Here is a 13,288-nt window from a genome sequence, read left to right on the forward strand (position 1 = left end):
CAACAATGGGAAATCATTATAAAATTGTTTGATAAATATTGACGACATTTGGTAACATTTACAATAAATATTTATGAGATCTATGTTGATAAAGAGTGGTATTTTCCTTTTGTTAGACATGGAAGATGAGGAGTGGAGTCTATAGATGAAAGAAAAAGGCACAACATTAAAAATTTAAGATTACAACCAACAACAGGATTGTGATGCCTCTCATATCAAAATGAACCTCTTCTCATGTAAAAATTCTGTCTACGGTAGTGAGGATACGTGACAACATGGAAAAGTATTGGTGATAACTCATGAGAAGCTCACAAAAAAAGGGATTAAAGAATATGAGAGTAATAAAATGTCTATTATATGGTTCAAACCACTCACCTTTTGGGTCCAAAAGAACAGATTTACATGATTCCTTCTTTCCCCCAAGCTCACACTGATATAAGACACCAGGCTCAATCACATCACTTATAGAAGTGGCGTTCCCTCGAGGAGCTCCGATCAGCAACCTAAACAGATAAAACAACATTAATTAATAACCGGCTCAAATGGGTTTCTACCTAAAGGCCTGGTTACACAGTTCATTAAAGCATACAAGTTCCACATCTGTTTGCGTGAATGATTTTTGTGGACCGGAATGGAATATGTACGAATGCATGAACCAAATTAGAAAATTTTATTTTCTGTTCATGGGTTTGCACGAATTGGGGGGTTACAAGGTGCATTTTTGTGTTCATTCACGCATTCATACATTCAGACATTAACTTGTTCATGTTAATTAATGTATCGTGTAGTCGGGCCTTAAAAATTACAACAGCAGAGCTTCAATTACGAGCGACAATGGAGGGAAAACTCCATTATTATATATTTCTCAAAGAGATGGAAAACCCATAATCATTTTCCCTTCAATTTCTACTTTGGTCTCTATGCGACGCTTCATCTGCATCTTATGCTCCCATTCCATTGAAATAAATAGTTATATTCAGGAGTGTGAGGGTAGGAAAGGGAGAATGTATACAGGCCATAGCCAGAGGGCGCCAGCACTATGCAAGGGGAGGAATACCAGGGGGCACCAAAGATACCCAGGCTGGAGGGCACCCTGGGATATGTCCCAGTGTTCTGATGGCCCAGCACGCTGTGACGCAGCGAGGGGGATTCGGGGGATAAACCCCCCCCCCCCAAAGCTCAGATAAATTTTTAGGTTTAATCCATTTTACTTAAATTGATAGATATTACTAATAGAATAGTGCAAGGATTAATAAATATCCCTCAGAAAGCCGTAAAACTCACCATTTTGAACCATTTATCTTAAAATTCCACAATTTATTAATTTCGCACCTACTGCTTATCCTGGTGGGTATTCCATACCCCCAACACACCCTGGTATTAGTTGCACCTAAACCCTCCCCCCCAGCCTTAATTCCTAGCTGCCCCCTGCCAGCACGGGCCTGAATGTATGCACATAATCCAACAAATCATTAATGGAATGGCAGATAATGAAGGCTCTACTAAAAAAATATAAAAACCATAAGAAGATATTAATGAAGTGTGTATTGTGACAATAAGAACATATGAACATAAAAAGAACGCCATCATCAATAGGGTGGTTTCCTATTATTTTTTTATTGCCTTAATCAAAAGATTATTACTCCTGGAGTATGCATTTCACATTTTTATATTTTTAAACGGCGATATCTATTTTTCGCCATTAAATGAAAACTGAAAATTTTCAAGCATGCGAAAACGCGACGGGTAAGTGTGAATGCTGGGAAAAAGCTCGTGTGACATCATTCTAGTTCCGGCTGCTGCCGTGTGAGGCCACCTTGGTGCAAGGATATAACTGCCACTCTACGATGCAGGCTGCTATCAGGTAGCAGAGTATCCTGCTGGCAGGTAGCGTTTGGCTTAAATAAGGATTATTAATACCTTATCAAACAAAGGAAACTTTCCGACCATAGGCAGTTTTAATAGGTGATTATTAAGAGATGTTTCCCTGAGCTCTGTGCCTCATGCATGCATTGGTAATCTCAGACGATGTAAAACAACTCCTGACTCCTCGTATAACATGTGTGTCCCTGTGGCGTCACATGGAGTGGCATCGCATGGGTGCCAATCTGTCCTTTTTCAAATGAGTTTAAAATTGGCCGTTAACATTCGTATAAACTGGGATTTATAAAACCAAATAACTTTTATATTATGAATACACTAATGGTGGGTAACGAATCGCCATCGATGCCTTTCGTTTTCTTTGATGAAGGAAAGTACCCTATGGGCATTCGATTTTTGTTCTTTATGTCGCAAAACACATTAAAAGAACTGTAATGGAACAAGTGACAAAACATAGAAAGAACGTGTTTGGATTATGAAAAGAACTAATTTTTCTGCCAGGGAAATCACCGAAAAAAATCATTTGCTGTCAGAGGCATTCCATTAATTTCTTTTAACATATCAGATTTTGGGTCTTAAAATACCTGAAGATGACTATAACCATTTGCCTGAAGCATTTTCACCATCCAGGAGAAACTACAAGGTGGAACAGCAAGATATATCGAAAGCATTAAGTTTCCAAGAATTTTATTACATTCATAGTGAAATGATTTATACCCTAACTTACTTCCTCCATTTAAATATTCCAATGAATGCAGGTACCTATAAGGTTAGTGGCATAATTGAGCTTCGAAATTGGGGATGCAATAGTTAATGGTGAGAGGGTCCAGTGTAGCCCAGGGAAAAATGATAGCCAGGCTGTTCTCACAAACTTCACAAAATATGGTTAAATCTGTAAAATCTTTGCAAAGGATTATCACCAAAGGCTGTTGGATTACCCACTGGGTTAATGTGTAATCTCATTGAGAGAGCATTAAACCACTTGGAAACACAAACAGTGTTCAACGATGCTATATATGTACCAGGAAAGAATCAAATACATATAGGCGAATTTTTCTGCCAAAAAATAGTTGAAGACATTTTCCATATACCCTAAAACATTAAAATAAGTCAGGGCAGGTAGAAAAGTAGGGGTAGAAATCTTGGGAAAGTAACTGTAGGGAAGTAGAGAAAGGATTGAAAAAAGTGTGTGCTCAGTACCCTGTAATTTTTAATGTTTACATCGAGAAAAACATCAACGAAATCAAAGAAAAGGCTTCAGTAGTCAACACCCACAGGGAGAGAATTAGTATGTTGTGATTTGCTGATGACATAGCAGCCATTTCTGCAACAGATAAGGATTTGAAGAAGACTCAAATATATGCAATAGAACCTCACTTATGAAACTTTCAGCGGAAAACCAAAAAAAGTTTCATGAGTGAGGAAGTTTCATATGTGAGGTTTTTCGGTGTTAAGCAGGAAATCCTTTCCTATAGGGGCCAGTTTGTTTCCAGGATGCAATTACTCATTAGGAGGCAAGAAATTGAAGCCTAATAATCTTATTTACTCACAAGCAACACCACAGATGTGTGTTACCCTAAGAGAAACATAATTTTACATTCCTGAACAACATTACCCACGGTTGAACGCCTTGCATTTCTGGTACTAAGCTGCAAGGCTATCATACTGGAGAAATTTCGGAATGATGACACTAAATGTTCACAGAGAAGCCAATTTTTGAAAAAAGTTGACTCATTAAAAGCAGTTTTCAGGAAATTCATTTTACCACCTATAGGCAACCCCAAGATTGGAGATTGAAGAAATGAAATACCCGAGGAAAGTCATCCAAATTAACCCCGTAATTAGGGAGCAAAATTTCACTAATGCATCACGAAGGCTTCACACCTTATGGATCCAGGTTAATGCCCTGGCAGAGGCAGAAAGTTTTCTGAGATGGCTGTATCCCTGCTTGAGAGTAGTGTGCACGGAACCTCCAGTGCAACACACTGTCTGGCAGACGGTTTAGCACGACAGTTAAGCCCTGGTTAAGCCTATAGTTACAACCTGGCTAATTCCAACATTGGGTTTCTATACTCTCTCCCTTATCTCATGGCGAAAATGACCCCAGCTGTCGGTTTCCTCCCTCTAAATACCATGCCATAGATAATATGGAGCAGTCGGCAGTGGCGTAATTATGGTGGGTGGATGAGGGGATAGATCCCCCTCCAAAGCCTCAAAGAAATATAAAATATTAAAACAAAAGTCTAGCTTTGATATACAGCAACTGCATCTACTTAAAGTTAAATTTTACGTGCCAAAATGATGTAAAACATATTTACAGGCTTGCCTTTTTTTTAAATTTTACGGGAATCACCGTTGTCTCGGGGGGGAAGGGGGGTGTAGCCGCCTCCCAGGAACTTCCATTACCCCCAAAGCATATTCCTAGTTACGCCACTGGTACCCGGGATATCCCGTGAATATAAGACTTTTCCGGTGCTTAGATCACTTCTTTTTAGTGAGCATTTGAAATAATCGCGCAACTGCTGTCAGTGATGAATGAACAAAAATAGATTCAGAGCCCGGAAAAATCTCCCCTATAATGTTTACGCTCTAAAAAAGAATTTTCCCATGAAATTTTAGCAATAGTAGATTGAATCTACCGGGTATAGCTTCTCTGTCGGCATTCTTCCGCGAATTCAGCGCCAGGAACTTCGACTCACAAGCCATGTGACTCATCTTCACGCAATATTTTGCTTCCCGATATCTGATAACAACACCGGAAACTTTTTGTACTTCGATATAATGGTTATAAGTCATTCCTGAGTCGAAAGGAACTGCCTTTTCTTTCGCGTTTTGAATTTGACTTTAATGATTACGTTACTACAAACGACGCGAGTTATTCTCCGAGGGCATTCGTTCTAACTCTCGTTCAGTTAAAAAATGAACGCTTGCCACCAGGCAGACTCAAGCTAATAGCTACTCAAGGCCCGACTATATTTCATTTAAACCCACAGATACAAGCTGGGTCAGTTTTGATCTGCGCGCCGCGTAAGCAACTTTCCCCCGGCTCAAGTCGTCCCGCGCATGAGGGATTAGCCCGCGGAATAAGACCACGCATACTGTTTTTACCATCGTGTTGAACCACCATCGACTTACGTCCATACTGCAAGTACGATAATATTTTTTGGATGACCTTGGAAGCCAAAATTTTGGTACGCGAGGATTTTTAACGGCTCATTTAGGTGTTATTTCGCTGGGGCGACGGAAAGCATAACCTTGGAAAATTCTAGACAATCTTCCGTTAGAGATAGATATTCCGGATTAACAATCATCTTCTGCAGTTAAAATTAATATCTAATAAACAGCATCGCTCATTATTACAGCTCATTATTCTTCATTGACATATCTATGTAATGAGCACATACTACCCCCGCTCCTTTTACCATTTTATCTAGAGTAAGTTGGATACCCCAAGCAGGCCCGTGCTGGGCCGCCGGGACGTATCCCAGTGCGCCCTGCAGCCTGGAAATCTCTGGCGCCCTCCTGTTCCGAAACTGAAAAATTTTACTCTCAGAATACCAACATTGATCAGATAACTTTATTTCAATGTCGTCTCATTTTACAGCATAATATACACCGTCTTTAATAAAGAAAATAATAATTAAAATTAACACAAATTCGTGCGTAGGTTTCCGCGGCGTTGTTCACGATGACTGCTAATTTTCGGTCATCCTGCCTTCGGCCTGAAGACGAAAGCAGGATAGCTTTCGAAACTGTTGTCAACCATAAACGACAGACGCGGCTGGAGAACCCGAAAATTAGCAGTCATCGAAAATTAATACAATTCAATCAGGTAAGATTTAATTAAATCTCAAGAGAGCAAGGATTGATATTTTAAAATTTATTTGTTTTATTCCACACCCCCATGCCCTCCGGTAGTCCTACCCCTACATAGTGGTGGCGCCTTCTGGCCTTGGCCGTCTACCGCCCTAAGAAGTTGTCCAGCACAAGCCTGACCCCAAGCCTCTCTCTAGATCTGCCACTGATTGCAATTGGTAATCAGTGTATTCTAAAAGTGTTTTCCCTTGGGTTGTTGGGAAAACATAAAAATAAATTCATAATTAAATCAGTATCGGATTCAGGATAGGGGCAAGGGGGGGTAAACTTCCAGAAGTATTGCGGGCCCGAAAAAAAGTACCATTCTATCTAGTGTAAATTTGATGTCCAAAGGGGGGCTATAGGCCTCCCCCATAGATCCGCCACTGAATTAAATTATTATTAACCATCCAGATTTTTTTGTACACCCACGCAGAGAGAATAGTAATAAACGGCAATATTGCTAAATCAGGGGATTACTTCAACAGGATGACGTTGAATTACATTGATTTCAAGTAAATATTCCACCATTGTTACCCCCTATAGAAGTAGATGAGTCATAGCGTGTTACATAGGTCCTCGACGAAAGACGCGTGAAGCATGAATCTATTCGCGGCCTCCCTGTTCATGTCGATCGGGTAAGAGACGCCAGCGGCCTACTAACGCCACGCTGCGATGCGTACGTAGGAGACCGCGTGTTTACTGCAAATACATACCTACTCATGTTGTGAATTTAAGATCACAGATACGACAAAATTCATTGATTTTTTCCGATTGCGCCGTAATATGGTATAATATGCGAAAGGATGACTAAAATTCGAATAAGGATATAGTAAAGTGCATAAATAAATAGGCATGTTGTAGATTAAGGATCACTAATAGGCATAATTCATTGATTTTTTCCGATTGCACCTTAATATAGGTAGTAAAATATACGAGGCATGAATTTAAAATTTAAATACGGGGAAATAAAGCAGAAGTAAGAAAAGTAAATAAATAGTCATGATGTGGATTAAAGATTACAAATACGAAAAAAGCCATTGAATTTTTTTCTGATTGCATCGTAATATGGTATATTATGGTAATATGCGGGGGATGGCTACAAAATTCGAATACGAAGGATGACTCCGAAAATCTAAAACATTGAATATGCGAACCCTGAATATATATGTTGAATTCATTAGCCGACGGCTAAGTATGAGGTGAGGTCTACCATTCACCAACTTAATCTTACGTTCGAAGATCATCTCTTGCTATTTTATTTCCAAAGTTCCAGTTCTCCATGGATATTATCTACAACCAGCAGTTAAAAATCATTCCAAAAGTGAAGAAGAAAATAGTTATAGAGATAGATATGAATTAGATTAGGTACAAATCAGTTATCTTAAATGGAAACCGTTTCCTGCGTATGATGGTATGGTATGGTATCTGGCAGTGGCGCCTGAGGGGGTCCGAGCCCCCTCAAAAATTCGTTATGGGTGTGAGGAAAAAATGTGTGAGGCTTGTCGATTTTCCCCGGAGTGTCCAGATATCGAGATTCGAGTTATCGGGGTTCTAATGTTGATCATATGACTTCTAAAATGCTTATAAAAAAACTTAAAACTCACTACTTATAAAATTTCCCGGGGCGTGATCCCCGGTTTGGGTCCCCCCAATATTTTTTGTAAGTCGGCACCCCTGGTATCTGGAGAAGGCGACCGACAGATGAGGTTATTTGCGTCATGAGGGAAGGGTGGAGAAAAACCCAGCATTGACATTGTCCTTCTTTGGGTACTATCCCGACCGGGAAACACCAGGTTGCCCGCTTGTTCAACAAATAAATGATTCCTATTCTTCCTTTCGAAGAACAAATTGCTCATAGTAAAATGGACTCTGAAAACTGGGGAACACGGCTCAACGTCGTATTACATGGATCGAGGTACGTAATAGGTATTTGGAGGAGGTGACCGAGAGCTTAGGCCATTTGAGCCGTACCGAAAGGAAGGGAAACCCGGCGTCGGTGATAAGCCGCACTTAGCGAAAGGTGCTAAGGGGACCACGGCTCTAAAAATGTCGTCAAAATGAACTTCAGACGAAAGTTTTGGATTAGTTATGATTTTTCCTGTCCTACATGTTCCGTAGGCTGTTGAGCGGGACCGAATCTGAGATTTCAAGGCCGTACCCAGCGAGGGGCAAGGGAGGGGGGAGGGGCTCCCCGTGCAGCAAAAATTGCAAAAGTCTTTCAGCAAAATCTGTACTGAATCAAAATGAAAGTATTCGATAAATTCCTTTAAACCCACGAAAAATGATATGTATTAGTATAAGATATGTAACTAAAATAAAACTATATTTTTTTAATGTCACACCTTGGCTTGCCCCCCCCCCCCCCCTTGGTTTTAATCGTGGTACGCTCTTGTGAGATTTGCTAACAAAATTTAGCGACGCAATAATAAAAAAAATCGCAAAAAGTCAAAAATTGTTACTTTTTTAGGTTTTTCGTTAATGACTCGGATCCATCAGCTTTTAAGGTGTCAGTGTACATTAAAAATTAGACTTCTTAAAATTTCATACAACTTGATCATACATCCGAGACAAAATACATCCGAGTTATTAACGAAAAAGCTAAAAAAAAGTAACAAATTTTGTCCTTTTTTTACAATTTCGCATCACGAACTTTTGTTCACGAACTTCCTAATCGTACTCAACAGCCCAATATTCTATTAAGATAAAAAAATCAAAGCTATACCAAAACTTTCCTGTTAAAAGTACATGATGAGTGGACTAAATGTCTCATCCGACAAAGCGCTGTCTGTACTTAGCAAGCCCAGCAGGGATCGGGTTCTCTGAAAAATCTCCACCATGAGAAATTTGATTTCAGATTGATTTAACAAATTTGAACCCAGGCCCACAGGGTGGGAATCCAACTCACAAGCCAGCACACCAACACAATTCCAAGAATCTATGGCTCGAGTGCAAATCGCATGTTCTTCCTCAAACCGTAGATCTTAGCTTCGAGAGAAATTGGAGGCGGCCCATGAAAAGGTAATTGCTCCTAAAGATTTGGGAATTTCAACTGTGTATAAGGAGACATCCATTGAATGCGTGGGGTGTTTGGAGGGGAAGGAGACGCCGAATCTCACCCAATCTCATGCGAGGAAGAGCAAGAAGTATCACGTAATTTTTTTCCGTAAAAAACAGAGTAAAATGTGATTCTAGACTACGATGTTTGCCATCTTAAATAATAGTCTTCACTAATCTGAAATAAAAATAATATTTTTTTTATAATTCCAACGCAATGAAGGTATTTTCAATGAAAATACGCATTTTGAACAATCTCACGTGAGATTAGAGAGAGGGGGAGGGGGTCGAGCCAGTGGCGGATACATATGGGGGGCGCAGGGGGCGCGCCCCACCCCCCACCCCTTGCGGGGCTGCCTGCATTGCAGAACCACAATTGTAACTTTTTTGTATCATAAGATGGCACAGTCTTGCATATCCGTACAATCAGTTTATATAAAACTATCTTAAAATTTGCATGTAACTTGACTATTTTTCATTACGATAAAGGTATAGGTAGCTAAAATATCTTTGGCGCCCCCCCTCCTTGAGTTTTTTCTGTATCGGTTACTGGGTCGAGTCAGATATCATGATATCTCAATAAACGGGGGGTCAAAAATCACCTAACATAATAAATGGACGCTCCCTAACGGGAATTCATACGCCTATGCAGGGGCGGATCCAGGATTTCTTTCTGGGAGGGGCACAAGCAAGGCCGTATCCAGGATTTTGTTCAGGGGGGGCACAAGGATACCTCGTCATACAAAACGAACGAAATGATAATGGGACCATATTAAAAATCTAGCATATTTTTAGGGTCTGGGGGGGGGGGGGGGCACGTGCCCCCGTGCCCCCCCCCTGGATCCACCTATGCGCCTATGGTTTGCACGGGGTGAGTTCTGCTATCACACAGCAAAGCAAAATTGAGAAAACTTACCACGTACTGAGAAAAAGCTTTCATAGTTTCCGCTGTTCAAAATTAAACCCTGAAAACGGTGAATAAAACATTATTATGAACATGGTCGGAAATAGGAGTTCTGTCAGGGAGGTAAAATATCAGTTTGCCGTCCCCCTTCCTCTGATCCTCCCTCCCCCTTACTAACCACTAAAATATAATACAACCGTTATATATTGTTTTGATGAAATGCGGTAGTCGAAATTACACACACACATTGTTTGATATTGAGAATTTTTATTAATATTTATAAATATATGTTTAATAATTTATAAATTAATAATTATTATTAAATAATTTAATTAGAAAATTAAATACCTTTTTAATTAAATTATTCAAATTTTGCCGTCCCCTGAAATCTGCCGCCCGAGGCTCGTGCCCCCTCTGCCCGCCGAAGTTCCGGGAAATGCGGGAAGATTGGAAACGCGTTTGATTTGATGGGTAACAGTTCCTGCAAACGGGATGTAGTCGTGGGTAGTACGAATCCATTGTGCAATCAATATCGAAGAAGGAAATAACTTCATAGCGATGGAGGACAATGGTCCCTTTCTAAGACTCTATAGAGCGTTATCAACTTAGTTTTTATGCAGATGATAAATCAGTCTTAATTTCTCGCAATCAGTTTCCCAGTACATCTACCAACGACAATTCCCCTATAGCAGTGAGATTTAGCATTTGTACAGTCAACAGTGAATTGGATACTGGAATTATATATCCAATTACAAATTACATTACGACACGGACGCTCCTTCACTAACACTGGAAAGGTTACACTGATCCCTTTACACTTGTATTGTCATATTTATCTGCGTGTGCACTTTGCACACATTCATCGCCGCTGAAGAGGTGATAATATATACACACCGGCAGCTGGCCCTTTCCCGGCTATATAAGCCGGGCGATTTTTGAGGGGAACGGAAGGACGGGCCGACGACGCTGACGGATCTCTCTCCTTCTCTATAGTCTGTCCAATTCCTCGAAGAGTGGTTGCAAAAAAAATGTATTTTCCCTTCTTTTTAAGTGTTACATTAAGTGTAACACAGCTAATTTACATAACTCAGCCGTGTTTAGCCTCTTTTTTAATGAAACCACACGTAGAAATCAAAACCGTAATAAAAAATTACAAATTACGAGTACTTTTGCGCAATAATCTTTCGGAGTGGAGTGCGATTCGTGACTCATTATTGCGCACACGGTCAACAGGACTCCGGCAACTGTTTGACGGACCTCGGGTACGCAGCTAGTGTTGGGCTCTCGAGCGACGCATTAATCTCTTACCCACCTTCCCTGTTTGGACAGACTATAGAGAAGGAGAGAGATCCGTCAGCGTCGTCGGCCCGTCCTTACGCAAAAATCGCCCGGCTTATATATCCGGGAAAGGGTCAGCTGCCAGTGTGTATATATTACCACCTCTTCAGCGGCGATGAATGTGTGCAAAGTGCACATGCAGGGAAATATGAAAATACAAGTGTAAAGGGCCCAGTGTAACCTTTCCAGTGTTAGTGAAGGCAGTGGCACAGCGAGAGGGGGGTTTTGGGGGTTTAAATCCCCCCCCCCGCAGAGCTCAAAGAAATACTTAAATTTAATCCATTTTACTTAATTGGATTGATATTACTAATAGAATAGTGTAAGGATTAATAAAATACCACTCAAAAAGCCGTAAAACTCACGATTTTGAACCGTTTATCTTAAAATTCCGCAATTAATTAATCTCGCACCTACCTCTTATCCTGGTATTCCACACACCCCAGTATTATAAATATATAGTTGCACCTAAACCCCCTCCAGCCTTAATTCCTGGCTGCGCCTCTGAGTGAAGGAGCGTCCGCGTCGTCGGGACTGAGAGCCCGAAACATTAAACTACGATCGGCGCGGACACGGGATTCCTCAGCTTCACATTCCCTCCGCTGGGGTCAAAGGCCTTGCTGTTTGACTTCAAGTACCTCAGCCCCGTCGCAAGCCTACCTTATAGGCTCTCGTCAAATCAAATTCAAGGCATTATTAACTCATAACCAAATGGCAAAACAAGGCAATTTAATGCTCTTCCTCTTCTGATAAGGAGAACATAACTTATTATTGCTCGCGTTCTATTCGAGAAACTACGTAAATTGGACAAATTTTATAATCGCGGCAAATTGAAAGTGTTTATTTCAATATATTTACGCACAGTTTCAATCCTCCGATGCGTGCGTAAGCTAATGGTTTCATTAACCGGAATGTTTTCATTTTTCGCATTTTTTTTCTTCCTATACTTTCTCGAATATACTTGAGCACAAATAAGTTCTATTCTCCTAATCAACACGATTGACATAATTATAAAATTTGTGATTTCATCGTTTATTGAACTAACTGGCTAATATAAAAGGCGATTGAATTTCCTCTTATTTCAGTCAGTAAATTGAATAAATAATTACAACAACTGTTAAAATTGTGTTGAGAAGGAGAACGTAATTTATTAGTGCTCACGTGATATTCGAGAAATTACAGGATGAAAACATCAGATAACATGTGTAAGTGCGGAGAATAAACCATCAAAGCTCGCGCACGCATCGAAAATTTAAAAAAATACGTAAAAAATTCCACATTCATTGAATTCGAGCCCGAACCGTACCATTCCCCAGCTATCGCCAAATACCTTTTGATCTGTGTACGGAGTCCGTCACCTAGTCCGCGGTGTCAATTAGAAATCTTAGAAAAAAGGCAGTCTTGAAATAAATCTAGATAAGGAGACAGCTCCGTCAGCGTCTTCGGGAATAGGAGCCAGAAAGATAAAACTCCGATCCATGAGGACACGGGGTTCCTCAGCTCCACATTTCTTCCGCTGGGGCCTATTTGACTCCAGGTACTCTAACCCCCTGCAAGCTGTCCTGTTCGGGACCATTTGACGTAAAGTCCGTTTGACCATTTGACGTATACTACGAGGGTAAAACCTCTTGTGCACTGTGTGGCTACCCTTCTGAGTTTTTCCAGGAATTCTTCCCATACATTAAACCGATGAATGGATCATAGACGCCCGCAGATTTTTCCATCTATTTCTATCCCAAATGCTATAGGTAATATTCTTAAGAGTCGCGTATTTTGGACAGAAGGGATTTTGTTGGGATAGTGAGATTTTCGGATTATCTAAAAAATGTAATGGTTGCAGTTAAACTCCATTCCATCTCCATGTTTTCAAACTTAAGTTGCATTTGTTCTATATTGTGGTGAATTGACTGGCATGACAATGTTTGGGTTGTTTCCAGAGTTTTTTACCAGAAATTCTACTCGTTCATTCAACTGGTGATCGCGTCATAGAGGTAAACAAATTTTTGGAATTGATACTACTTTCAAAACACTTAAACGGTAGCTGGACTCAACTCCCATGTACACAGGATAATCCTATTGAGTTGAATAACCTACTCCTTCAGTACGGAAGAGTACAACAAACATTCGTAACGCTCACCACATTTCCCTTTCGATTGCAAGAGAAACGAAACCGTGTCAGTCCATATCATTAAAGAAGGGATGGTAAAAGGACCACTGAGCGGAACATCTCCGCATGAGCATGCAACGCACTCAAAA

The 13,288-nt window shown here is 40.4% G+C and overlaps 1 protein-coding gene across 2 annotated transcripts in view; it reads right to left on the reverse strand.

Annotated features, from left to right (window-relative positions):
- The window catches only part of LOC124168774 (integrin alpha-PS3-like), a 63,147-nt gene that overhangs the window by 46,208 nt on the left and 3,651 nt on the right, over positions 1-13,288 (reverse strand). For both annotated transcript variants that reach the window (XR_006866982.1, XM_046547065.1), the window contains exon 2: positions 376-503. Coding sequence is in view for 1 of the 2 variants with exons in the window: in XM_046547065.1 (XP_046403021.1) it covers positions 376-503 (128 nt within the window). In the remaining variant the exon portion in view is untranslated. The remainder of the gene's footprint in view (positions 1-375; positions 504-13,288) is intronic.

The sequence above is a fragment of the Ischnura elegans genome, chromosome 12 (assembly GCF_921293095.1).
Source record: "Ischnura elegans chromosome 12, ioIscEleg1.1, whole genome shotgun sequence".
NCBI classification, from domain to species: Eukaryota; Metazoa; Arthropoda; class Insecta; order Odonata; family Coenagrionidae; genus Ischnura; species Ischnura elegans.